General features: G+C 38.0%; 1 protein-coding gene across 1 annotated transcript in view; it reads right to left on the reverse strand.

Annotated features, from left to right (window-relative positions):
- Positions 1-27,207, reverse strand: part of EPM2A (EPM2A glucan phosphatase, laforin) — a gene marked incomplete at both ends in the record, with an annotated part of 38,504 nt that overhangs the window by 9,188 nt on the left and 2,109 nt on the right. Inside the window, one exon of the mRNA XM_079532993.1 lies at positions 15,256-15,430. Within this exon, the coding sequence (XP_079389119.1) occupies positions 15,256-15,430 (175 nt within the window). The remainder of the gene's footprint in view (positions 1-15,255; positions 15,431-27,207) is intronic.

Genomic DNA, 27,207 nt, shown 5'->3' on the forward strand with positions numbered 1-27,207 from the left:
GAAAAGCTGACGGAGGCTTTGTGATGAGGGCTTGACTTAAGTAGGATTGGATGAACACAGTCTGATGCACTCAGAGGCCCACCATGCAGGCAAACACTATTGGCCACAGTAGGAGAGTGAGGTTTGATGACACTAAAGTTTAACTCACAAAACATCAACATCTAATTGCCAGGCTTAATAACATCACTCTTCTCAATAAAGATGGGTTAAATGGCTGTAATATTAGCAGAATCTTCACAGAAAAGTGCTGATTAATGATAAAACTATATCCTGCTGAAGTGACACAGCTGCACATCTTGTAATAACTTACTTATATTTTTGAACAAAAAAATCACTTTTACTTAAATGCCAAACATAGAATAAGTCATACAAGTTGCTGTGCTCTATTGCTGAAAGTGTGCAGTTTATTTTGAAGTTAAGAATTCTACCACAGGGCTTTAAATGAGGAAAATTAAAGAGACCACAGTGTATTTTCAGGGTGGTTTGGTTTGTTGTTTTTGTTTTCTTTTCTTCTACTTCTGATTTGGCACTGTGATGAAAAGTAATTAAGCTCGGGCAAGTGTTCTTCTTAGATGTAATTTGGACTACTTATTGAGCCTCTCACATGGGAGCATACTTGGCAACTAAAAAGGAACACCTGCTTTTATCACCTTAGAACAACACTTTGTCAGCTTAGCAATATGCAAAGTTTCTCAAGCACTTAAGTCCCGAGTGCTAAGCTTAATAATATTGTATTTATTCCATGCTCACAAATGCATGAATGTAGCATTAAACTACACTACTTACTGATATGCAGAGCAAACAAGCCACTAAGAACTGAAATTAACCTGACAATGAGCTAAAATGAAAATAGCTAATAAAAGAGTGATACCTGAAATACAAGGTTACACATTCAGACACAAAGGAGTTCCATAGCACAGTGACTTAGAAGATATCTGCAACACAGGGATGATGGTACACAAAAGGGCTGTAGTCTTCTCTTCACCCAACAGCTTGTGATTCAGGGCCACAAAAATGAACAAAAGGCTGGAGCTCATCTCCTATAAAGACAAGCTGAGAGAACTGGGCTTATTCAGCCTGGAAAAGAGAAGGCTCTGGAAGACTTCACTGCAGCCTTCCAGTACTTAAAGAGATTTAGGGTAGATGTTAGAAGGAAATTCTTTACTCATCGGGTAGTGAGGCATTGGAATAGGTTGTCCAGAGAAGCTGTGGATGCCCCATTCCTGCAAGTGTTCAAGACTAGGCTGGATGGGGCCCTGGGCAGTCTGATCTAGGGGTGGTAATCCTGACTGTGGTAGGGGGACTGAAACTGAATCATCTTTAAGGTCCCTTCCAACCCAAGCCATTCTATGATTCTGTGAATTACAGCTGGGGTACGATGACAACAAGACAGAGCACAACCATGCTAATGTCTAAGCATATCTTTCCACCTCATTCATAATCTTCCAGTGGATTCTAACTGTGGGAGAAGCCTGTAGGCCATGCCTGCTTATGGATTGTTCTAGCTTTGAATGCCCTAGGAACGCAGGATAAAGAAGTATCCACCTGAGTAAAATTCAGGTCCAATACCTTCTAACAGATGCCTAAACAAAACAGCAGTTGGTACCAGTGTCACTCAGAAATGACATAAAATAGGAGCAGAACTAAGGTTTCACACAGGTAATCAGGGCCACTGATATGCTAGCATGTGTGAAACAAAAGGTCAGTGTTGTGTATGCTAGAAAGCCAGATTAGTTTGAAGTCTTCTGGCACTGCATGTGATAGAGTATGAAGACACTCACTCCTATTCCACTGAGTTATTTTCTTAATGTACACACAGCCTTGAAGTTTCTGCTACTCTGACTTGAGCATAAATGCTCTTCAGACCACAAACTGAACCTGTGCAGCTTAACATCAAAAGCATGGAAGCACAGGAAGTTAACCAATGACAAAACTTTCTCTCCACACTGTACAACTTCTCTTAGTCTCTGATACTTCAGAAAAAAGCAATAGCACTCAAGAAGCCAAATCAAATAGGCATAAAACTTTCTCATCACTTTATTCACAGAAATCGTAGAACGGGATTACCTACCTAAAGATGTTATAAATGTAACGCGATAAATGTAATCAGTAAATACTTACAAGGGATCTTTTCAAATATTTCACCAGGAAACAACAGCAATCTGATAAGAAGTCTGAGGTACTAACAATAATCTGAAGAAAGTTGAGAAACTTTCCACAGAAATATCAAGTACTTTGGAAGAGCAAAAAAGAAATAGAGAACAACCAACAAGAACAATGAACTGCACCAAGACAGAATGGGAGCCATCTGCTTAGCTAACAATCCTAACAAAAAACTAGATCTATTGTTAATGATAAACCAAAAAATACTGAGATGAGGTTTCAACCTCATCTATTACGTGATTCTGTGAAGAGGGATAGTGAAGAAGCATATAAGAAAATGGCCACAAAGAAGCAGGATAATAATTTGTGCCCATGTCTGATGTGGACAGGACAAGAAATGAACTTAAATGGCAAGCTCGGGAGACTTCAGTTAACATTAGGGAAGCATTTTAATGGCAAGAATAGTGAGCTAATTGAATGAAAGAATGGGCTGTAGAATCTCATAACTGAGATGAGATCATATGCAAGACCACACCGGATAAAGCTGGAATTATTTAAATATAATTGAGACTAAGTCAGAGCAAGAAAATGGACTGGATGTTTTCTTAGGTCTCTTTGAGCCTATGATCTATGATGCTACAATCCTCTTAATCTCCCTCTCTAGCATCACTACCTATATTTACTTATTAAGCTCCATCTTTAAATAATTCAGGTTCCTTGTAATCCTTACCCTATTTGAAAGGTCATGCCAGAATTCAGCTTTATTCCTTTGATGTCAGAAATATTGTTCTAGTTTACAATCTAAGTTCAGAACCAATTAATATCCATTTGATATTACATAAATTTTTTCCTCCCTTGTACCAATTCCCAAATGCTTTTCACAAACAGCAATACATTCTCTCTCTTAGTCTTAATTTAACAATGCCATCTCTCTCAGATACTAGAGGTAGACAAGCTATGGAAGTACAAAGTTTTTTGCAAGCAAATTTACTACAAGTTCTGTGACGTGACTGCTACATAGCATCTGGAAGATGCCCTCATTCATTCCAAGCTCAGGTATCTCTGCTTTCCACTGCAGTTTGTGTTGAAGGCATATCTTATGCCTGTCAGGGAATCCAAAAACAAAAATAATGTTCCATATTTAAATACATTTGCAAAACCAAATCTGTGATTTCCACTGAACTCATGATACAAAGAAGATGTAAAGTTCTTCCAATCAGAAGTTTGAGAGTTTGTGGGTTTTTTTTTTTTTCCTGGGGTATCTGAGGACCATGAAGTTTATCTGAAGAAGACAACAGAGATGAGGAAGTGTATCCCCATTAACAGGGGTTACATCATTACTTCAAAGGTTAATTACTGAGAGAACTGAAAAACCAGCCTGATACAGCTGACCTCTTCCGTGGGAAGACTAGAACATGCCCCAGATTCATCACCCTTGAGAAACTGAGTGCAAAAGGAACTGTAAACTATCTTTGCTCTTCTGTCACAATAATAGATAAATGAAACTAAATTCTGCCTCGGGGATAAATGGGCATGCTCCAGTGAATTCAGTGGAATTGTTCTCATTAAGCTCACAGTACACTGCTATCTATATAGGGAAATAAACTTTTCTATCTTCTCATTCACCTTACTCCATTAAGAAGCTTGAAGCCAATGAATTTATATCTCTTGCATTTTTAATAATCTATTTTATCTCTGTTCTAGAAATTATCTAAAATAACTTGGTCATACAAGACTTTACACACATGACCAAAATTAAATTATGGAAGATAAAATTTTATCTTCCCTGTGTTCAAAGTGAAATATTTTGTTTCATATTTCACTATGTTCTTCTATCATGAAGATAAGATACTGTAAAAATAATAACATGATCTTATCTTGCACATTGATGCCTTGCAAGATGTCTAGATCTAGCCTTTCAGGATACAGTCAATACTGGTTTTCAAACATACACGTGAAGTTTCTGCTGATTCCTAGAAGCACACTGCATGCAGCAGAAGGCAGTATTTGCCTTTGCAGGGAATGACTCTTCTCATGACCTCCTTTGTATAAATACTATCTGAAGCAAATGAAGTGCCAATTGCAAAAATACAGCCTGAGAAGAGAAGCAAGTTCCAAAGCTTACAGTGAATAAACTCAGGACCTTGTTCTGGAAATGACTACTCAGTTGGCTTGTGGGGATTCATATTTAAATGTTCCAGTTTTAGAATCTTGTTTCATAACTGGCTGCCAATGGTTACTTCCTACATACATCTCCATTGGGTTGCCAACATTTCCATTTGTTTTGAATTAGAACAAATACTTAGAAACGCAAGAACGACAGGCTGCTAAACTAAGCCAGACAGTAATGAGCCATGAATCCCTTGGCAAAAGGAACAAGAATTTCTAACATTAATGCTTAGTAACATGAATGATGCTTCTGCTGGCATCTGTAAACTAAGGCATCTTAACAAAGTTGACTTAAACCCCTATAGACGAACTTTAAACACTTGAGAAGTGTTAGTAAAATTATCTTTTACATTTTTTTCAGTGTTTTGTGATCCAAACAGTAATATGTACACACATGCAGTGTACTGGAATGTCCTCAGAGCTAGGATACAGTCAGAGGAAAAAGCACTCCCATTTCCCTTGGTGCCATCCAAACACAACAGTCCTGATGGACACTATGCCTGTGTTCATTCCAGTTAAATTACTTATCCAGAATTTCCAAAATTTCAACAGTTCATTTACATTCATTTAAAAGAGGGAGAAGTGCATTCTAGAGTACAACAGACTGGGAAAAACCATTTTAGAAATATTGAGAAAAACTGAATCAATTCAACTTCACAATCAGTCACAAATATCTAAAAGAGTAACCTCCCCCATCCCCCCCAAAAAAGTGTAGTCAAAGGGACAATGGCTATCTGATAATATAATAAATTGCCAGCAAACTTATTTTTAGCTAAGATTCCTGGATACTAGATCATAAACCTGAGATTAATAGCCCTGGTGAATGAGTTGCCAACCCATAACAGAACTCTATTATAACAACCCCTTGTTCCTTTATTTTTTCCTGGTTCTGTGTGTTTATACATGCCTTTCTGCCTAAATTGCCTTCTCCAAGTCTTAGAATATTAACAGAAATAATAATAATAAAAAAGTTAACAGTCTGCACCCTTCACTCTGACATAAACAACATCTCCAGTACTCAAAACTCAAGCAGACAGCAGAGCATTATAATAATCTCAACACTCATGTCTGCAAGCAGAATCCGAATGATAGAGATGAAGAAGCAAACATAGGGAGGGAGCTGTAGAAAGCATCTTTGCAGAACAAGCTTGGAGTGCTGCACAGATTAGAGAAGAGGAGCTGAGTTAGCACAGCACTGCTGCAGAGCACTTCCTGCTTCACGACTCAAGCTAACTTATCTACTGGCACAATTCATGAAAGACAAAACTAGCTCTGTATTTTCTCTCCTGGCTCCTAGAGGAGCTGAAGAAAGGGAAACAACAACAACAACAACAACAACAACAACAACAACAACAAAAAACATTTGACTTGAAATTTTATAAATTAACAATTCTGCAGTTTTTATGGGAACCAAAAGATGAACAACAAATATTACAGGTTGCCTAAGTTTTTAAACTAACGCATTTTTCCAGCTTGATTTCTTGTCCTATCTGCATCATTTTTGAGATTGGAGTATTGTTACAGTATCGTTGGATAATTTAATTGCAGGCACTTGAATAAACCTATTAAAGTCAGCTACTGTTACTAAAGTTCTTGCAAATGTGTTTATGTTGTCAGCTGAAGCATAACTTTGTAAAACATTCCTCAGTACTGGATAGCCTTCTACCTAGACCATCAATATTTATGAGAAGGTTTTTCCTCTTTTATTTTACCAGATTGAAGCAACTCAGTGTGAAAGAAAACCCAGCAATTCAGCCTGTGGCAGTGAAAGCAATAGCTAATGTTATGTTTAGGAATGGCCTGCACAAGGCTGACACTTCTAGCTGGCAGCCTGGCAACTGTAAGAAGAATGCTAAGGAAACTATGGAGGAAATTGTGTGTTCTCCTCAACAGGCTTCCATCTTGAGACAATGAAGGCACAGATTATAACTGTTCTGAAGAGTTTTGAAAAGGCAACTCTGGAAAAGCTAGATAAAAACTAAACAAAAAGAAATCCACAAACTTCAATACCAGCACATCCTTTCTCTAAACTGAATGACAGAGCCACGGAGTGTCTTGCCTCTGGCCCATCTGATCAGTGGATTTTGCACAAGAATGCTGCCATCATGCTTCTGCTGTTACTCGTCCTGGTTTCAGCTGGGACAGATGTGATTCTTCCTTCCAGCAAGGGAGGAGCTGAGGGAGCATGAGGTGCAGGGAGTGGATAGAACCAGGACAGCTGAGCTGAACTGGCCAAAGGGATACTCCATGCTGTATGACATCGTGCCAAAAAAAGAAAGAAAAAAAAAAAAAGAAAAAAAAAAAGAAAAAAAAGAAAAAAAAAAACAACCTTGAAAAATGGTGGGGAGTTGGCTGGGTGTTGGTCAGTGAATAGTGAGCAATTCCTTGTGCATCACGTGTTTTGTGTATTTGTAGGTATGTATAATTATCATTAGTGTTCTCTTTTTCCTTTTCTATCTTAGTAAATAATTTGTATCTCAACCCATGATTCTACTTTATGGTTTTTTTCCTCTATTTTCATCCCCATCCCACTGGAAAGGGGGAAGAGTGAGCGAACAACTGTGTGGTGCTCAACTACCTGCTTTACTACTACCTTACTTTAAACTGCAGGTAGGTAGACAGGTAAGTAGATAGGAAGGTAAATAGATACAGTAGACAAAAAATATCAACATTTGACTTCACTGATGATCTCATTTATATTCTATGTTCTTGTCTCTGTATTAAAACTGAAATGCGTATTTTCCCTTTTCCCTGTTCTTGCATGCTTAAGATCATCTTTTTTCATTAGCAGGTTTTTCACATCAAAGTGAAAGACATTTCATTTAAGCTCACAAAACACTGTATCTTTTGAGCCAAGAAAGAAGAAATCCACATTTCTTATAACTTGGTAACCTTTATGACACCTGACACAATTTTCATCTTAGTTCAGAAAAGGACACACATTAAACTCATGAGCAGTGTCATGGATTATGTACCTGACTCCCTGAAATTAAATTTCCCAAAGTAGAAGCTTATAAGGAGAGAACAAGTGATTTTTCAGTACAGCCTCTTAATATGCTTCCTAGGAAGACAAACATAATTCATTTCTTTGGTTTTGTTTTTGTCTTGCAGAAAGTAGATTATACATAGGAAAATATACAGCAGCAATTTGATAATGTTTACTTCCTCCTGGGAAATAAAATAGTTAAGCTTTGAGACAAACTTCAAACAGACTACAACTACATACAAGTTTCCTTCCTAATAAGTAATTTTTTTACTCTTTAAGTAGAATTCCCCATATTTTTGTATGGAGGACATTTTTTAAAAGCATCTAGAGCATTCAAGCATGAAAGCTTGTTTTTAAGTCTATCAGCACTTACAAAAGTTAAAGCTAGAGGTAGAATTTGTAATTTCATACCTTCAGACTGCTACTCTTCTGAATGAAGTATCTTTTACACTTTCCCCATTTCATTTATATTGAAAGAAGAAAGCAGTGTTGTTTTGTTTGCTTTTTTTTTTTCAGATATTATGACTCCGAGGTTGCTGGTTTCAGAATTACAGTATATACTCAGCAAGTAAAAACCAAACAATGTAGTGGAAATAAACTAAGTAGGTAGCTCCAAAAGTAACACTTTCTATCTATTGGAAACTGTAAGAGATACAAAGAATAGAATATCACTATTTGATAGAGCAAATATTCAGCTAAAAAACAGCTTTTAAACATAGTCACCACCATTAGCTTTGCATTTTTGCCAGCAATAAACAAGAACCTTGTCAAAATATGCATGGCCATCCAAAATGTGGCTTGCTTTTCACATTGCTATCACAACTGCTGAAACACAGCACCCAATGCAAATTGGTGGCACCCAATGCAAACCACTGGTTTGTCTGCACCAACGTTCAGCAAGCTTCAATAATTGTCAATGGGTGCAATTTTCTCTTGAATGGAAAACAACACCTTTGCTTCATCTGTGCTTCCATAAAAGATGCCATTCTGTCAAACAGCACATATATGTAACGGAATACAGGTGGGAGGGTTTAATCTCTACTGCCATACCACCACCATCTGCCTGTGATGTCGTGGGTGAACATAAAAAATACGAGGAATTATTTTTGGAGCACTCCTTATATCTGGTGGTGTCACCTTTCCCATTTGGAGACTGAAAACTACTTCAGATTCTTCTCTAACTACTCTGTAAGAGCCAGCTGAAGGCATGCTGGGCTAGAGTGGTCCAGAAACTGTACCTGTGAAGACCACAGAAGGGTGATGCAGGGACAGCCTACATGGCAAATGCCAAGTGCCTGGTTTGAATGTTTTGCTGGTTGTAAATTTTGAGGGTTTTTTTTTTTTTTAAGTGATATTCTTTCAATAACAACAAAACGTCTGAGTATCTGAATTCCCACCTTCCTGGTAAATTTAAAAAAAAAAAAAAAAAAAAAAGCAAGAAAATTGAGTATTCAATCTCACGTTTTGAAAAAAAGCTGCTATCTTGAGATAAACTATATTAAGAAACACCAGTGATTACAGTGAACCTGACAAATGCATGTAAAAGATAATGAGAAATAAATATCTGCGAGACCTCTGGGACATCCTCTTTGGTGAAAGCACTGCGCTGCCTCCCTCCCTGCCCGCAGCCCAACTGTGAGCTAAATGGAGCAGGATTTCACCATCTCAAGCAATTTCATTCACAGCCAGCACCACTAGCAAATTGCTTCCCAATAAAGGCAGAGCTTTACTCTCTCACTGACCACCTGAATGCTAAAGACTAAAGAAGCAAGAGAAAGGGCTGAGAAAGGGCTCAGAAGAAATACTGGCAAGGGACAGGAAGGCTCAGTAAAACAGAAAAAGAAACAAGAAGCAGCAATAGGTTTTACTCCCTAACAGTGATCCCCACATAAAATTCATGCTCACTAGACTATCAACGTTTGTCTGCTCTATCCCAGAGAGAAAAACAGAACAAATAAGTATGTTTACTCCTCAGGTTTTTTTTCCACGCAGGGTTCCTGGGTTTTGCTCCTGGGTTTTAAGCTTTTCTTACAAGAGTAGGAAATTATGTTGTGCAGCAACACAGCTATGAAAAGATCCATTTAAAAAGTGGTTTTAAGAAATTATTACCCACTACGAGACAGATGAAAAACATTCAACTTGCCAGCTACAGTCAGGCTCTGTTTGCTGCCATTTTATTAACAAAATACGCATTTTGTGAACAATCACTTCCTCCAAAGAAATAATTCTCAGTCAAGCCAGTTCCAAATATCACGTATGAACAGCAAAATGAAAAAAAAAAAAAAAAAGCAAAAACAGATAAGACTCACAAGACTATCAAAACAGCACACTAAGCTCCCCTTTGGGTCCTGCTGCCCATGTCCTGTTTGGAATTTATGTAGTTAAATTACCACAGTTTATTTTTCTAAAGCACCCTGCAAGTCACAGCCTCTCAGCAGGTGAAGGAAAACAGTTTACTTCTATGAAACAGTAGCTGGTCTTTGTTTGCAGCTTCCTCTGCTCCTGCCACGTCACAGCACTCAGTTCAGCTCAGCTACAGACTTCCTACCAGGTACATCTGCACCCAGCATATAGTACCTATTGTTTAATATAATCAATGTAATTCTTGATCCTGGTGATAAATGCAATTTTGGAAATTTGCCAACTTCAACCTGGCTGCTTCGAAGCACGCTGAGCCATGCTCAACTTACATATATACACAGAATTTGGTTTCTGCAACTCACTCTCACAACTGCTGCCCTTCTGAGCTTTGTGCTGACGTGGATCCTTATAGTGATCCCATTTTGTTTTTGCCATTCCCAGGTAGACAATCCAGCAGTGGCACTGCACAGACCTTATAAAGTTTATGCCATCCCTCTGACAGACAAAATTATATTTATTTTTTAATATCTATTACAGGAAATAAAAAGAAGTGTGTTCACTACCTCTCCAGAGATAAATACAATCAGACAAGGACTTTAAAAATTGGTAAAGTTCTTACCAAGAGCTTACAGTATGGTTCTTTTCTTGCTCCTGCTCCTCTTCCCTCAGATAAAGTCATTATATATATTCTACATTTTCAAGAACTTGAATAGAAAACTGCTAAAAAAAATCACTTCTTACACTGATTTGAAATGATTTCTTCCATCCAGAGACTAGTAAGAGCATTTCATAGCTCTGGTTGAGGGTGATAAGGAAAAACTTGAAGATATACATGGGACAAAAACCTCAAAACTATTTTTAAACAATTTTATAAAAGATTATTCTCATTGATAAGTAAACTGTGGATCTAATTCAGACTAGTTTATAGCTAGGTATAATGAAAGCAAATTTAAACAAGTGGTCAGATGTCCTAATTTATGGGATATGCATGTCACAAAACGTGGCTTAGAATATTTTAATTTTTTAATGTACAAAAAGGCCAGATAACTTCACAATTAGAGCCTCCAGTACTGAAATCAAAGCACAAACTGCTACTATGTTAAGTATTTTTAATCAGGATTATTTTGCTAGAATACAATAGAAAACTTTTGATCTGTAGCTCATTATTTCTTACTCTTTTCTCTAATATTGTTACCACAAGTCTTCTCCAGGCACAGGGGACAGCTAGCTCTCAACTTTTAATGCTAATTGCTGTAATCTCAGTAGAGATCATCATCTCTTAGTTTATAATGTAGGCATAAAGTATCAGTGCAGCTTTCTACTACAGTAGCATAGTTCACTGCACTGTAGTTTTTTGGTTTTGGTTTTTTTTTTTTTTTGACAGGTTCCTCTTTAAACCTTCTTTTATTTTTTTAAATAATTCAGTAATAAAAGAATTACTTTAGAATGACACAACACAGAAGGGTATTTCATTTTTCAAATGAATTAAAAACAGTTAAGCCAGAAGAGGAATTCTCCCCAAATTAAAAAGCAAGTAAAAGTGCTCTCTTCTGTGTTTTTCCAGTTGCACAATTCAAAGGTAATTCTGGCCTCAGACTGAACTGAGATGAACATTATTCATTAATGTAGGCTAGGGAAAGATGAAGCTTCCTAGACCTGAGGTGTCCTCTGCCACAGCAGTGCTCAGTGTTCATGCTCAGCCTTCCTAACATCCCAGATGTCCTGTAGCAACTGGAACATCTGTGTGGCACTCACAGATGTGACCAAAGAGCTATAAAAGATGATGTTCCTGCAATGCACCAGCTGGAGGACTGACAGTAAACTCCAGACCACCTCAAATGACACTAGATATTCAATTTAAAGCAACAAGGCACAATTAACTGCATGTTTAAAGTATAATTATAAACCATAGCATAATTAGTGTTGTTTGGAGACCATTTCAGTTCTTTGATTCTCTCCAAAGTAGACACCTAGTCACCAGTGAGTTGAACTGCTCTACGTAGACATCCAAAGTCACTTAGCCTCAAACTAAGTCCTACCACAGATGTCTTTAAGAATACCTTTAAATTCATCAGTCCCAACATTGTTGCAACATTCAAACAGCAGTAAATGCAACTCAGCTAGTTAAATTAAGTCACATTATTTCCTTCTCTCCGGTGACTCTCAGGCAAAACATACCCAACAAGATTGTTTTCTGCCCAGACTAAAGATGCATGTCAATCAAGCAGGTGCACATTATCTTCACAGGAGAGCTATAAAGCTTCAGTTTAGCTATACCTCACAAGATTCACTCTCTTTGTTCTTAGACTTCTCTACAACATAAAGCACAGTGTGGTAAGTAGGGATGATTTGGAAAAGTTACATAAAATGTACACCCCTGACCTATACTAAAATCTCAGTGTAGATATGCAAGTGGATAAGGAATTTTTTGCCCTGGTCAAAAAATCCTGGGCAAAATCCTGATGCTTCTTGTTTACCTTTTTGAAGCATTAAAGCAGTATTCTGATGATAATTGCTAACGATCCTTTTGTAGCAACTCTCACAGGTGGAAGGGTAATAAATATCAAATTAAGGACATAAAATCATTCTAATAATGGAAAACTGTAACTAGAAGGCCTTTCCTCTCAATGATACACCTTCCCCTGTTACCAAATTCTGTCATCAGGCATCATTGTCTCCAACATATTATTCAAGGATTTTGATATTCCAGGTGTCACTCCTTCTCCAATCTCATACAAAGCCATTCTTCTGAGAATTGCAGAGTTTTTTTAATAAATATTAAGACATGCAACACCTTCAAATTAGGAAATTCCATCTTTCACAAATGGAACTTAAACAGTGCTGAAATGACCCATTTTTAGAGATTTTCTGAAGCCATCTTCTCCCAAAAAAAGAGGACAATAACTCTTATTTGAAAAATGACTGTGTCCTAAATTAACTCTTCTGTCCTTATTGCATTAATACTTAACACAAAAGAGAAAGGGACTGTTATTTTTTCTGAATCAGATTTAAGTAATGCACATCATTACATTTCCAAAACAAGTGGACACTAACCTGAGTGATCAATACAAACTGAGTTTTTGAAATGTGCATTTAAATACAAGTTCACTCATTTATGGAGTGAGTACATACACATCATTAAGATAAGTATGATTCCTCAAAGCTGTCAGCCTCAGCATTATTCAAAATGACTTCCAACAACATCTCATAATGCCACATATCATTTAAAATTTAAGCACAAGTTTTTTGAAGAAACAACGTGGTAGTGAAGCTAAGAACAACTACTTTTAATCATTGTGATTAGACAGATGGCAAGCATTTAAGCAGCTCACATGGGAGGTCATTTTGATGGAGATAAACTTTCCTCTCCACCTGATTTGCACACAGCAATCCTATTTAGTGTAACAGATCAGTACGAAGTCAAAAGTCTTCCCTGATAACAAACTTCTTTCCAGCTACCACTGCTATATAAAGATCTTACAGCTGGTGGAATTATTCAGAATTCATGCTCCTAAAGATCCCCATAATACTGGTACCTAATAACATCAGAAAATATAATCTCAGATGGAACTAAGACCAGACCATACAGCGAGCTTTCAGCTGTCAACACAAAGGGACTCATTCTTTGGTTTCATTTGCTTGTGTCGTTTGTTTTTTTTTCGTGTTTTGTTGATGCTAATATCCACTGTAAAAAAATAAAAGAATTTTTATCAGCTCACTTCAACTGTTCAAACAAACAAAAAAAATTAGCCAATAGCATTAGGCTGCTTTGTTAAAATGATTGGGCATGTGAATCTGTCCCCAGCTGTTAATAACTAAAAAGTCATTTAAGGCTACGTATCTTCAAAGTATTAATAATTATGCAATAGCCCTGTTACAAGATACGCTCACTTAATAAAGCTGAAAGATATGAGATAAGAATTACTCACTGAAGCTTTATATATAATACTGTCTTGCAACGGAGATATGTGTATGTGAGAGGCAAACTGAGGAGATCCTCATTGGGAAATGACTACCTAACACAGAAAATTTACTCAAAATATTCTTTAGTGCAACCTGCAGGTTTTTGCCTCATTTTGGAAACATACAGGCATGCAGATAAGGCAGTATTAAATGGATCACTGCTGCCTCTGGGAAGGAAGATAAGTTAGCCTTTGGTGCTTATGTATGCTCCTTCTGACAGCTGTTCCTCTTTCTCATAAACTTTCTCTGCCAAGTGAAGATTATTTGGGATTGACAAGTTTCTGTTTTGGAGGAAACGAGATCATTTCTCTGACAGGATGCTGGAAATGGATGCGTAAGATACAGATAACACTCTGTCAGGAGTATTACATAGCTTGAGGGAGTCTCCAGGAAACAGTACCAAGTCACTTGCATACCTGCACATGCCTAACAGTGTTTATGAAACTGCAATATTACGAAAGATACCAAGTGGAAAAAAAAATATCTTTCCCTTGTTCACTGCAAGTCTCATGACAAAAAAATTTTGCTCCATTCTGTCAGAGTTCAAACAAAACAGCACAGGGAGGAGACAAGACAGTAAAGCTAGAGTAGCCAAAAGAGTAATCCAGAGAAATTCACAAAAAGGAATGCCAAGACTCAGTGAAAGTACAGACTTTGACTTCTTCAAACAATAGGTTACCCTTCAGGATCATTAACCCACTCAATAGCCAACATCAGCACCAAGTGCCATATCAGGGTTGCCAGCAATGCAACCACTGTTAATCAAAATCTCTTACCACATCCAGAACTGGAGACAGGGACAAAATTACAAATGGTCCCCAAATCCTTGGTGCATATTGCCAGCCACCAGTATTAAGGCTGCTGCTCTAAACACAACCTCTGCTTTATGTGCAACCCCAAAGGGTGCATACTATCTTCAGTTCAAGTATTGCTGGCTCCTAATTCAGGCCAGCAGGCTTCACTGGTGAGTCAGCAGTGAGACATGACAGATTTTTTCAGTGCATGCTTTGGGGGTCTTTGTATCTTCTCATTCTGCTTTCCCTCACAAAGCAGTGGCTCTAGCAGCACTTCTTGAACCCAGTACTTCAAAGACAAGCTATGATTATAAGAATCCAAGCTTACATTAGGCTTATAGACTCAAAAAGCTGTGGGAATCAGTTGGACTCTACAGAACTCCAGGGAAGAACATAAATTCTAAGACATCCTTAAATTTTAGCTTTTTTTTTTTTTAAAGAAAAGAGATCACATACACTATGTTTGAGATGTATACACATACCTATAGGGGCTGTCACTAATTGCCACTGCTTTCACACATAAGCAATAATATGACACCCTATATATTTTTCCCCAAATTATGTACTTCAGCAAAATAATCCCCAACACACACATTTATTATATAGATGTATATTTACGAACACTAAATTACTGAGATAAACATTTTCTTACGTGACACAACTAATAGCTCCTCATAGGCTGCAGGTGTTCTTTCTATAAAAAATCCCCCCTTTTTATTGCAAAAACACGATATCTAATTGCAAAGAGGTGCTTAATCTTTGTTCAGATTTTCTGAGGAACTGCTGCCATTTGTTGCTTCTAATTCAAGGTTTTCTGATGTCGTGTTGATTCCCTGTTTCAATATTTGACACTAGACAAGTCTCAGACTTATCTTTTACCTTGAGTAATGGATAGCTTGATGTCCTGCAATATTAAAATAGAAGTCAGTCGTATGTTTCATCTCATCAGTATGTCCGGACACTTCAATCCAGTGTGCTATCGGGAGGCAGTAAACTCCATCAACTATGTTGCTCCGGTTGTAAACACAACTTCGATCATGATGAGGCCCATTACCTAGAACACAAGAAAGGACAATTGCAGGTGGTGTATCCAGAAAATTTTAAAAAAGATCTGCGGGAGATGCAAACTGAGCATTTAAGGCAAGAAGTAGTGTTTGCTACCTGTTTAGGCTGCATTTCTAGAACACATGATTAACACCTGAAATAAACTAGAACACAAGTATGGCCTCAAAACATTCAACATTACAATCAATTGTAGTGAATGAATTAAAGACAACATTAGAACTCTATCAGGTTCCCAAGTAATGAACTGTAGCACTCAGAAGTTCAGGAATAATTAATTTCATTTAAGTTCCTTATCTAATGTTTGATAATATTTGACCTCAGCATGTAACATTTCTGCTGTGTGATCTGTCTCTCCAGGGTTCAGCTTTCTGTGATTCAAGGTCTAGCACTGATACAACACAGCTTCATAACCCTGCCTCAGACTTCCAAGGAAATGAGCTAAGCTATGAGACAGACCTTGGAGAAAATACACAACACAGCCATGCATGATAAGAGAGGTACAAGTGCAAAAAAGAAGGTAGGACTGTCAAGGCTGGATTGTTTCAGACAAGGATTAGAAAGAAGAATCATTGACATAAATGGTATAAAAATCTTACAGGAAGAAAAAGTAAGCAGGTGGAAGACAGCAACTTAGAAGCACTGAAGACCACCTCTCCTCCAGGCTCTGCCTGGCCAGCAAAGACTCTGCAGCTATCCTCCTGGGGGGATCACAAGCATGCTAATGCCTAGCCTGGAAGCCCATTACATTCTACTTGTCTTTTATGTTTGCTAGCCAATAAATGACTGCTTTGCACTTTTCGGAGTCTTATTGTATACAGGAAAAGTTCCCCAAGGTGATCCAGAAAGAGACTGTTACACCTGTAACAAGTGAGCACTATTACCTTAAATGATCTTGAGTAAAGTAAGAAATTTTTATTACCGTTATCCACTATCACCCATTATCCCTCTAACTTACCTTACATCAAATCTGAGCTTTATTACAGGCAACCAATTTTCAATACCATGCCACAGTAAGCAATCTAAAATGAATAGGCTCATGTCAGCAATGAAAAGGTTATCTAGCCTCCAAAAGTCCAGTACATGTATATTCTTCCCTCTCCATTTTTACAGGTTTATTGTAATACTGACTGCCATGTAGGAATTGTTGCACTGATTAAAAATGACCTGGTCTGAGGCTTGCTTTTAATGTAAACTTGCTACACTTATACATTATTAATAATGTTAGAACATTTTGGAGTAAAGTGATGCCTGCAGGAATGCCTTCAATATCATGTAAATGCTTCCAAGCATCATTCATAAGAAATTGTCTAAAGAGCATTTTAGGAGATGTAATGATTAGAGAATAAGACAAACATTTAATTATAAAGCTGAAAAAAACTCCTTATTTCCAGATACAATACAGCATTCTTTATTATATTGTAAAATACCATTACTTACCAACCAAGAAAAAAGAAAATAGTAGGCAGAAGACCATTTTCTCTTTCTGTACTTGTATGCTATAGTGGGACAATAACTGCAGGGTGGCAAAGTCTTTGGTTACAGATAACGAGAATGAGCCCAAACGCTGCAGCCATGGATGCAGAAATAAAGGTAAAGAGCTGCTTACCTTTGGAAGACCTCAGGTAGGCAGGGATCTCTGGCAAGAGATGCCCTCACCTCCACTGCCAACCCTTAAACAAGGTGTGGGAAGAGGTGGATCTGACAATCAAAGCACATTCTCCCCCTCTTAATTTCTCCTCTCCCTAAGATGCTAGTAAGCCCCAGAAGACATGGAAATCTTCACACTCTTCAAATCTGTGGTCACAACTGCATCACTAGATACCTTACAGTTGCCCATTTCCAGTTGCTTCTGCATGAGGCTCACATACTACTGTTTGCCAGTTCCATAGTCCATCCTCCTCCTTCAGCTTCAATTCTCAGCTCTCTTCCTCCTTTCTTCTCTATCATCTACTCTCTTAAATGGCAGCAGCCTCCATGCCTTGTGATCTTTTTACCTTCACCACGATTCATTTCCTTACCTAGCCTACAATCACACACAGCAAAGCCAGGAGTAAACTGTCACTATAGACATTTGCCTTGTTTGTTCCTTACACAGATTTTGTCAATTCTCATTCTGAAAAGCTCCCTTCTTTAACTGTTACTTATCACTGTTGATTTTTCTGCACCACTCAACATCACCTTCCTGCTGTGCCCTACATTCAAACAAGAATCTCTGTATTTCTGTTTTCATTTTAATACTTGAGTATGCAATAACAACTTGCATTCATAGCACTTTTCATGAGAACTGCATAACTCTTTACTTCTCTTAACATTACGTACTAATCTATGAATTAACACCTTTCTTACTGAAATACAGTGGCTGCAAAACAAAATGAGTACAAAAACAAATACAGCAAGATGAATTCAGACAGGAAGGGAAAATAATAACCACATTTAAAAGAATATTACTATGGGGAAGGAAGAAAGAAAAAAAAGGATCATAGTGAGTTGCTTAGAACACTGAATGCCAAATCCCTCTTCCAAGAGTTATGAAAGAATGAAATTCTTGGCACAAGCGACCAAGATCTCACTACCCTGCTAACACCCAACAGATCCTACTTCCCACACAAGTGCTTCCTGCCACCACTTGCTTCACAAGATGCAGTTTAGAAACAAGTTTTTAGAAAAGTGAACATTGTTTTATCAGTTTACATTATGCATCTGCTAGCAGAGTTTGCCAAAGGAAAACTCTGTTTTTTCTGGTTGCTGTGAAACAACGATGCAACAGTTTTTTATGTACAGCCACACTGCAGATTTGGAGGCAAAATGTGAAATGATAATTTAGAGCTCCTATAGAAGGGATTGAAATCTCTCAACTTTTATCTCACAGAGTCATTTAATATAAAAATAAAAGTCAGCCAATTAAATCCAGTTTTTATTCAAGTTAACTGATCATAAACAGTTCTTCAAATAGAAAACAATTAGGACCACTTACATTTTTTTTGTTACACGTTCTATTATACATTTGCAGAACACATTCAACTATGAAAACAGGCACAGCTTGGGGGATGAGCAGAAAACATTAACTACACAACCTTCAATCCTTCCTTCTCCAGCCCTGTTTCTATGAACTGTTACCACGAGCATCCTGTTTGAAGCAAGGTGCTTCAACCTCATGGTACGCTCAGGCAAAGCATGCCTTAGTTTCAGCTTACCCTCTAATACAGCAAGCTCCTTCCATCTCATTTATGAGAAAGTCAATCAACCCTATCGCTCTCAGACTCCAAGGACCAAGCTCAAGACCTCTCAGAAGCACAGGAGGAGTTTGTGCAAAGAATAAAATAGCTACCAGAGGCAGGATAAAACTTTGGTACAGCATGTGAAACACTTACTCTCCCCTCTCTCGCCACTACAGGCCAAAAAAAATTATTTTCTGGATTTGACTAGTTGCAGCATAGGACTGTTCCAAGCTACAAGTAACAGAACTAAAATACCAGTACTTCCTCACTCTGGCCCAGTTGTTTGTTTGAACAGTATGGTTGATTAGTAGCTTGTTGGTTTGGAAGGAAATAAACTATGATGAAGGCAACGGTATCAAGCTTAGCAGAATTTGAATCTGAGTGCACTGAGAATGTGTCGCTGCCCTTTTTAACTTCTTTCCTCCTGCTTAAGCACCAGAGAGAAAAGTGGCCAGGGCAGAAAGAAGTGCCATGAGACTACTCACGCACAGAGTCTAGACATGAGCTCATGACTGAAGCTGTTCATATCCACATCAACTTCCTATTCTACTTAACCCCTCCATCCCAGCTCACATTAGATCTTCTAAGTGACTTCACGAAGTCAGTCAGCAGCATTCCAAACAGAAATGGTACATGCAGTACAAAGTATTACTTACTCATTTCTCAAAGCATTTCATAAAGTCAATTAGCTACACCAAAGGCCTACTGCTGAAATTTAGTCTTTGTATCTGAAGCTCAGACATACAATACAAGCTGGGAAGGCTATCTGATCACTCTGAGCAACCTTGCCTGTCAGAGTGTGCCTAGGCCTTCATTACTTCTGTGGCCTAGCACAAACAAAGGAGACAAACAAAGGGTTTAATTTACTACAATCCAATACAATTCCAGGACTGCAAGTGCAAATCACATCTTTACAAGCAATAAATCCTGCACCACTGGCCAGTCCCATGTAGAGATCGAGCAAATGTAGGACTATGGCTCCCAATTACAAGCTGGGTACTCTAGACTTTATTCTGCTAGTAGGAAAACACTTTGAAGCATTCTGGTGCTGAGCATAACTGCATAATGCAAAATCCTTAGGTAGGATACAAGGCAAATTCTCATCCACAGGAACCCTTTGTCCATGTAAATGCAACTGTTCCCTCACGCTGGCTGTTATCTCCAAGCTTACCCAGAACTTGTATGAAAACTTCAAGCTACTTTGAATCACACAGAATCACACAGAATTGTAGGGGTTGGAAGGGACCTCCAGAGATCATCGAGTCCAACCCCCCTGCCAAAGCAGGTTCCCTACACCAGGTCACACAGGTAGGCATCCAGGCAGGTCTTGAACATCTCCAGAGAAGGAGACTCCACCACCTCCCTGGGCAGCCTGTTCCAGTGCTCCGTCACCCTCACTGTAAAGAAGTTCTTGCGCATGTTTGTGCGGAACTTCCTATGCTGCAGTTTCCAGCCGTTTCCCCTTGTCCTGTCTCCACTCACCACTGAAAACAGTCTGGCCTCGCCATTCTGCCCCCCACACCTTAGATATTTATAGACCTGGATCAGGTCCCCTCTCATTCTTCTCTTCCCAAGGCTGAACAGACCCAGTTCACTCAGCCTTTCCTCATAGGAGAGATGCTCCAGGCCCTTCACCATCTTTGTGGCCCTCCGCTGGACTCTTTCCAAGAGATCCTTGTCTTTTTTGTACTGGGGAGCCCAGAACTGGACGCAGTACTCCAGATGAGGCCTCACCAGGGCAGAGTAGAGGGGGAGGATCACCTCCCTCGACCTGCTGGACACGCTCTTTTTAATGCACCCCAGTAAGCCATTGGCCTTTTTGGCTACAAGGGCACACTGCTGGCTCATGGCCAACCTGTCATCCACCAGGACACCCAGGTCCCTTTCCGCAGAGCTCCCCTCCAGCAGGTCATCCCCCAACCTGTACCGGTGCATGCAATTATTCTTCCCCAGATGCAAGACTCTACACTTGCTTTTGTTAAACCTCATCCGGTTTTTTTCTGCCCAGCTCTCCAGCCTATCCAGGTCTTGCTGAATGGCGACACAGCCTTCAGGTGTGTCAGCCAATCCTCCCAACTTCGTATCATCAGCAAACTTGCTGAGGGTGGCCATTATCCCCTCATCAAGGTCATTGATGAAGATGTTGAACAAGACCGGACCCAGCAGAGACCCCTGAGGAACACCGCTGGTTACAGGCCTCCAACCGGACTCTGCACCACCAACAACGACCCTCTGCGCTCTGCCAGTCAGCCAGTTCTCAACCCACCTCACTGTCCACTCATCTATCCCACACATAAATAAACTAGGGAAAATAATAAATATAAATAATAAATAAATAAATAATATATAAATAATATATATAATATATATTATAATATATATAATATATATATTATAATATATATAATATATATATTATATATATAATACATATATAATATATTATATATATATAATATATATAATATATATATAATATATATAATATATAAATAATAAATAAATAAATAATAAATATAATATAAAAAAATAGGAGAATAAACTCCTCATGACTCCAGCAGTCTCCAAGAGTGAGAAATCATCACAGCTCTCACTTAATCTGCTCAGGCAGAGTAGGTGTATGCCCCCACAACAGCATTTGCAAGAGAACAAGAAAATGGGTCTCAGAACTAAATGCCACTTTCTCGCAGGTTGCTCACAGAACCTGCACCAGATCGCTAGGCAGCTTTCCAGGTACTTTTTACAGAAAACAAACAATTATTTCAGTAGAATTTTAATTTGTAAAGTCAGTAAAATATTGTGCATCCTCAATGATTTGGGAGGATTTAAATAACATTTAAACTTCCTTTTTCATAGATAAAATACAAACAAAATAAAATCCACTTTCCACTGTTCATCTTCAGAGAAAAGAAGGCAAATACAAATGTACTTTGAGAAAGGACAATACACAATAGGAAGGACACGTTTTTACAGCCAAACTATATATGAAAGATCATAATGATTTTTCTTTCTCAAGTGGCAAAACACTGATTCCATTATTTATTTTTGGGAGGCAAATACACAAACAATTTGAAAAACGTATAATTTACCTATGAAAAAGGGTGAGCTAATCACCTAAACAGTACAGAACCTCTTGTTATTCAATCATTTGGGCATTCCTAATTAAAGAACAAGAGAAACTCAGAGATACAGGACCTAGTTTAAATGATAGGGTAGCGTAGCACTCTTTTTCTTTCAGTAAAGTCTAGAATGATTTTGTTTGAATTCCAGTTTTGTGACTCTTCACGCCTAAAGTGCTTATCAAAAAGAGAAATGAAAAACAAGTTTCTAAGGGTTAAGTTATAAAGTCCCACTGGTTTTGTAACCTACTTGTTGCTCTTCCTACTGCTCACAGTTGCTCAGTGGAATCTGCTAATCTAGGGAATTACTAAAGAACAAAGGAATCAGCCATGCTTACAGTTTGAGCTTCAGAGTGCTCTTCTGAACAAATCTGCACAACTGCACATATGACTTCTGGTTTAACGCATATGAAGGATGATCAAAGTGCTATACAAAAGAAGCTGGCTGCACAAACAAACATTTATTATTATCATTTTAATTTTTAAAAAGTCCACCTTGTAGCTGAAAAACGGCACTGGCGAGAGACTGAAACAAGAATAAAACAAAGGAAAAACAAAAGAAGATATAAGAATAAGATGTCCAAAGATCAAGGATCAGAAGTAGATCAGTAGGAACCAGAAGAAAATTTTCTGAGATTGAAACTAACAGCAAGCAGTAACAGAATACAAGGAAAAACTTGCAGTTCTAATCATATTACAGCTGTGCTGCAGGTATGAAAAAAACATAATGCAACAAAATGCCAACAGTATATTCATCTTCATAAGACTGCACACAGACTATATCATGATTTGGAAGAGTCACAACGGTAAAATTATCAGCTTGATCTTAAAAGATAATGAGCAAAATCTAAGACGACAAAATTTCTCAACACCATTAAGTGCCCTGAAGAAAAACACATGAATGAACGAAGAAAATGTAAGATTAACTCTTCCACTGTCTCTGCAGACAGTGGCTTTACAGCAAAGCTGTTTCATGTATTGTCTAGCCACAGTCCTGCCAGCTACCAGCTTGTTGTGTGGCTACTTGGTAGCTGTTTTAATTTTTATGTTTTATGATGTGAAGGAAGTGGGTATGTAGAAACTACAAGGCACAGAATGGCTATAGAAGTGCTGTGTACCTTATTCTTGCCTTAGACAGATCCTAAACCACATGAATTCCTTTTCCAAATTTTTGAAGTCCAAAAAGGCCGGCGTACTACTCAGTTCACCACCAGCTTTGAAAAACCACAGGGCTATTTAGATGACTTGGATACACACATTAGCTTCGATGGCAATGAACAAATCCAAAAAGAAAGTAGTCAGGTAATTTTCAGATCACTTACTTTCAAATCAGTGAGAGCAAAAACTTTCTTCTAATGTTTGTCATAACTTTTGCATGACTCAAATTTTAACTATGCTTAGATACTACAGATAACCTGAAATATTAAACTAACTCTCTTTTAACAAGGTAAAGGAATACCTCAAGTTCATGCTTAGAAATTCCACTGGAAGAGTTTAATAACATTGTAAGCATTCAAGGCCAGGCTGGATGTGGCTCTGGGCAGCCTGCTCTCGTGGTTGGCAACTCTGCACATAGCAAGAGGGTTGAAACCAGGTGATCATTGTGGTCCTTTTCAATCCAGGCCATTCTATGATATGATGTGATATAAATATTCTCGATGTAGGGAAACGGAGAGGTATTAAGGAACAGAAGTTTGGGTGGTTTTTGTTGTTGTTGCTGTTTTTTGGTTTTATTGGAACAATAAAGCAATGGGAACTAAAGGAAACACTTAAAAACTTCTGAAATGAAGGATTTAAAAGCCTAAGTATTTGCTACGTTCTTTACCTTTCATATCTATATGACAGTGGAGAAAATCGTCATGTTCTCTTATGCTGCTGTGCAATGTCATTATCAGACATTACTGTAACTGGACTTCCACCACTACACTTGCAATATTCAGATTTACTTATCCTTTACATCAGATTCTGCCACAGAAGTCCCTCTACTGTCCGTCAGAAAGACATTCAACCTCCCACATCTGGAAATATGACCTGTCTCAATCCCACCAAGTCTGAATTGCTATTGATTGCTAAAAAACAGAGATATGAGAAGCTGAATTTCCCTGGAATTTACCCAGGAATTTACCCAGACAGGTTTACCCAGTCTGAGTCTGTCACAGACCCTTAGACAGAAGTCCCATCTTTCAAGAATCCAAGCAAAGCCCCTGCATGGCTGGCCTTTATTTTCATATCTCAGACAAATACTGCCAAGAACACATTTGAATTCTGTATTTCACATACTAATCCTTACTTGCATGCTTAATAAAGGTACACCCACTCTGCTTTTTAATACCTTTTCTGTTGTCACTAATCTGTCCTCCCTTTAGATGCAGAAAACAGTAGGTATATTTCTTGTACTGCTTAAATATATAATGGTGCTCAAAAGAAAATTGTTAATTTGCCACACTAGCTCACTAACTCCTTGTTCATGCCTGGTTGGGTTTTCAGAAATGTTTCCTTGCATGTACTAATCCCCTAAAAGTATCCAAAAATCAGAAGACCATTTCCTGGTGAGTTTATTTTTTGTGAGACTAAAATCAAGATGATTCAATTTCTCATTTTGTGGACTGATACATGTAACCAACAAAATAAGTTTTAAATCTTATTAAAATCCAGATTTAAATCAAGATTTCTTTAGTCTGTTAGCCTACCCCAAAAAAAAGAAAACATTCTTTTTATAGATTTTAATTATCACAAAATTACAAATAAATGGTATACAAGAAAGCCCTCTTCAGCACTTAATGCTGTTTATCAACAAGATTTTTTTTTTTTTTTTAATGAGAAAATAAAAACTTTCTGAGGCAAATTTCAAAAACATCTGTTTTATTTCTCTAAGACTGCTTAAGCACAGGTGTTTCACAGTGGGAGCTGCTGCTATACTAAGGACATTTAGTCAAATGTCCAATCTGATGATATAGATTAAGCCACAGAACAGCAACTCAAAGGGAATTTCAGTCACGAAATAAACACACTTCTCAGATGGTGGAAATAAGAATTAAATAAATGCAATGATAGAATAATGGATGGTAATAACAAAATACATAATGTAGAAGACTTTAACTGCCCTGAAATTCCGTATTATATTGTACTGTATATTACTGTTTGCTACTTAATAACAAACCAGAATAGGTCACGAAATTATACAAGAAACAAGCTACATCAACACTGTAACCATGGCAAAATTTTAAGCAAGAGATTATCCCATTTACCTTTCTTTCTACTGATCAATGCTTTTCAACACTGAAAATAAATTCTTGACCCACACTGAATGCTGCTGTCCCTTAGAAGTGAAGACAAGGAGTGAAGTGAGGGACAGCAATAACGGTAAGTGAGGCATTTGCACAAACAATACATTTATTTTAATTTTATCATTACAATCACAAATGTTTAATAGCCTTTCACAGCAGTCAGAGCTGTCCTGCAGTTATCACTGTGGGTAGGAAACAAAACATACCTGTCCAAGTCATGTGTATGGATTTGGCAAATACCATTGCACATACTTATTTTCACTCTTCTAATTTTGCAGTTTCTTGGGCAACTCTCCATTGCTTTATACATCTCCAGTGGGCTGCTCAGCTTAAGTTGCTTAACGCTGACATACAGACAGAAAGGAAGAAAAAACTTATTACTCATCATGTCATTATGTGTGTTGAGAGAGCTGAAGAACAAAAGACCAGGAGCTACCGTACTTTGTAAACAAAAGCTTCTCTCCATTCACCATGCTGTATTCAGAAGCAGATTTCAAAATTATTCAGTTTTACTCATAACAAAGTTTCCTCACATCTGAAAGGTGCCCGAGCATCTAGCGTGGTGCAGGAAGCAATGGACTCACATGAATGAAACACACGCTCTACACAATTATTCAGCAACCAACATCCTACTGCGCTTTTTGTTCCTTCCTGGACGCTATTTTCATAACAACAAGACTGGAAAATGGAGGAAGGAAATAAAACCCTGCATTATTTTCAAAAGTGGAACAGACGATGCTAAACTAAACGATGATGAGATTTGCGAGCAATTGCAAGAAGAGAAGCAGTCCCTGGCTGTATGCAGCTATACACAGGTAAAATGGCGACACCCAGTGGGAGCAGCGCCGCATAAAACAGCTCCATTTATTGGGCTGAAAAAACGTTAACCGAGAAGTAAGACAGCTTCATGTTTGCGCTCTAAAAAATGAATTAGTACTTACTTAGAAATAACTTGCCTATTTTTGTGAGCAGCTGGACTAAGCTGTAAGAACACCTGCTGTGAAGAGTTCTGCCATTCGCAGGGAAGTCCCAGCAGACCCTAAATTCTGCTCTGCATGCTCAGGGGCAGCACCGCAGGCTTTGCCCCCAGACAGCTAACATAGCTCCTGCAGCACCAAGCTGAGCAGGCAGATCCAGCAAACTAAGAAGGCATCTAAGAAATCAGTAGCAGAAAGAGAAAAAAAGTGTAAAAAATATATATATAAATAGATAAAAAATAAGGTGAGGTATGATGTGTCTAAAGAGAGAGAAGTTTGTAACATTGTAGGCTCTAACAGAAACATGTATCAAAGTGCATTTCCTTAAGCCTTAAGTAACCTTAGTTACTTCATTCTTAGAATAAAATAGCTTACCCAACAAATTGCTTTTTCCACTTTTTCTAGAAAATGAGTAGCCAAAGTCAAAATAAAGAGAAGCTACAAAGTCACTGAGCCACAGTTCCCTGGAGAGGACCATACCAGGGTCAACATACTGAGCCAGAGGCTTCTAAATTGAACTGTGGGCCTCTGAGAAATCACAGAGAACCATCTACCCCAAAAAATAATGTGCTTTTGGCTTTTTTTTGTTGTTGTTTTTGTTTTTTGTTTTTTGTTTTTTGTTTTTTTTTTGTACGGAATAATGCCCTGTTCAGGTACACAAATTGCTAGAAACCAGGTTTATTGTGCTCCTTCGCCTTAACCGGTATTACTGTATCATTTGTCAAGCTTCAAGCAAGTACTCACTACATCAAACTAATGGTTATGTGGACACGGATCAAAATCTTATTTTCCCCTTTTCAAAAGCTAAGGTGCCAAGAGACCACATTACAGCATCTCAGAACAGTTTGGGGAATACCCTTAGTATCTCCTCTGTTGATTTATGGAACATTTATCCTGCATAGTACCTACAGTTTATTTGGACCACAGAAAAAGGAGGGAGGGGGGGAAGGAGTACTGTTAGTGTTCAAGCATTAACTCATATGAATAAGCAAATAAATGCAACCATAAGGTCCATCTTGTATTTGTTTGGTTTTGACATTAGGCACAATGTACTTCTACTTTCCAGACCGAAAGAGATGCGTAAATCCAACTCTGAAGAATCTACACCAAAAACAGAGTACAGAAATAAAGAAAGGATATAGCTGAAAAGAAGATAGTATGGACA

This window comes from Tetrao urogallus, assembly GCF_951394365.1.
Source record: "Tetrao urogallus genome assembly, chromosome: 2".
Lineage (NCBI taxonomy): Eukaryota > Metazoa > Chordata > Aves > Galliformes > Phasianidae > Tetrao > Tetrao urogallus.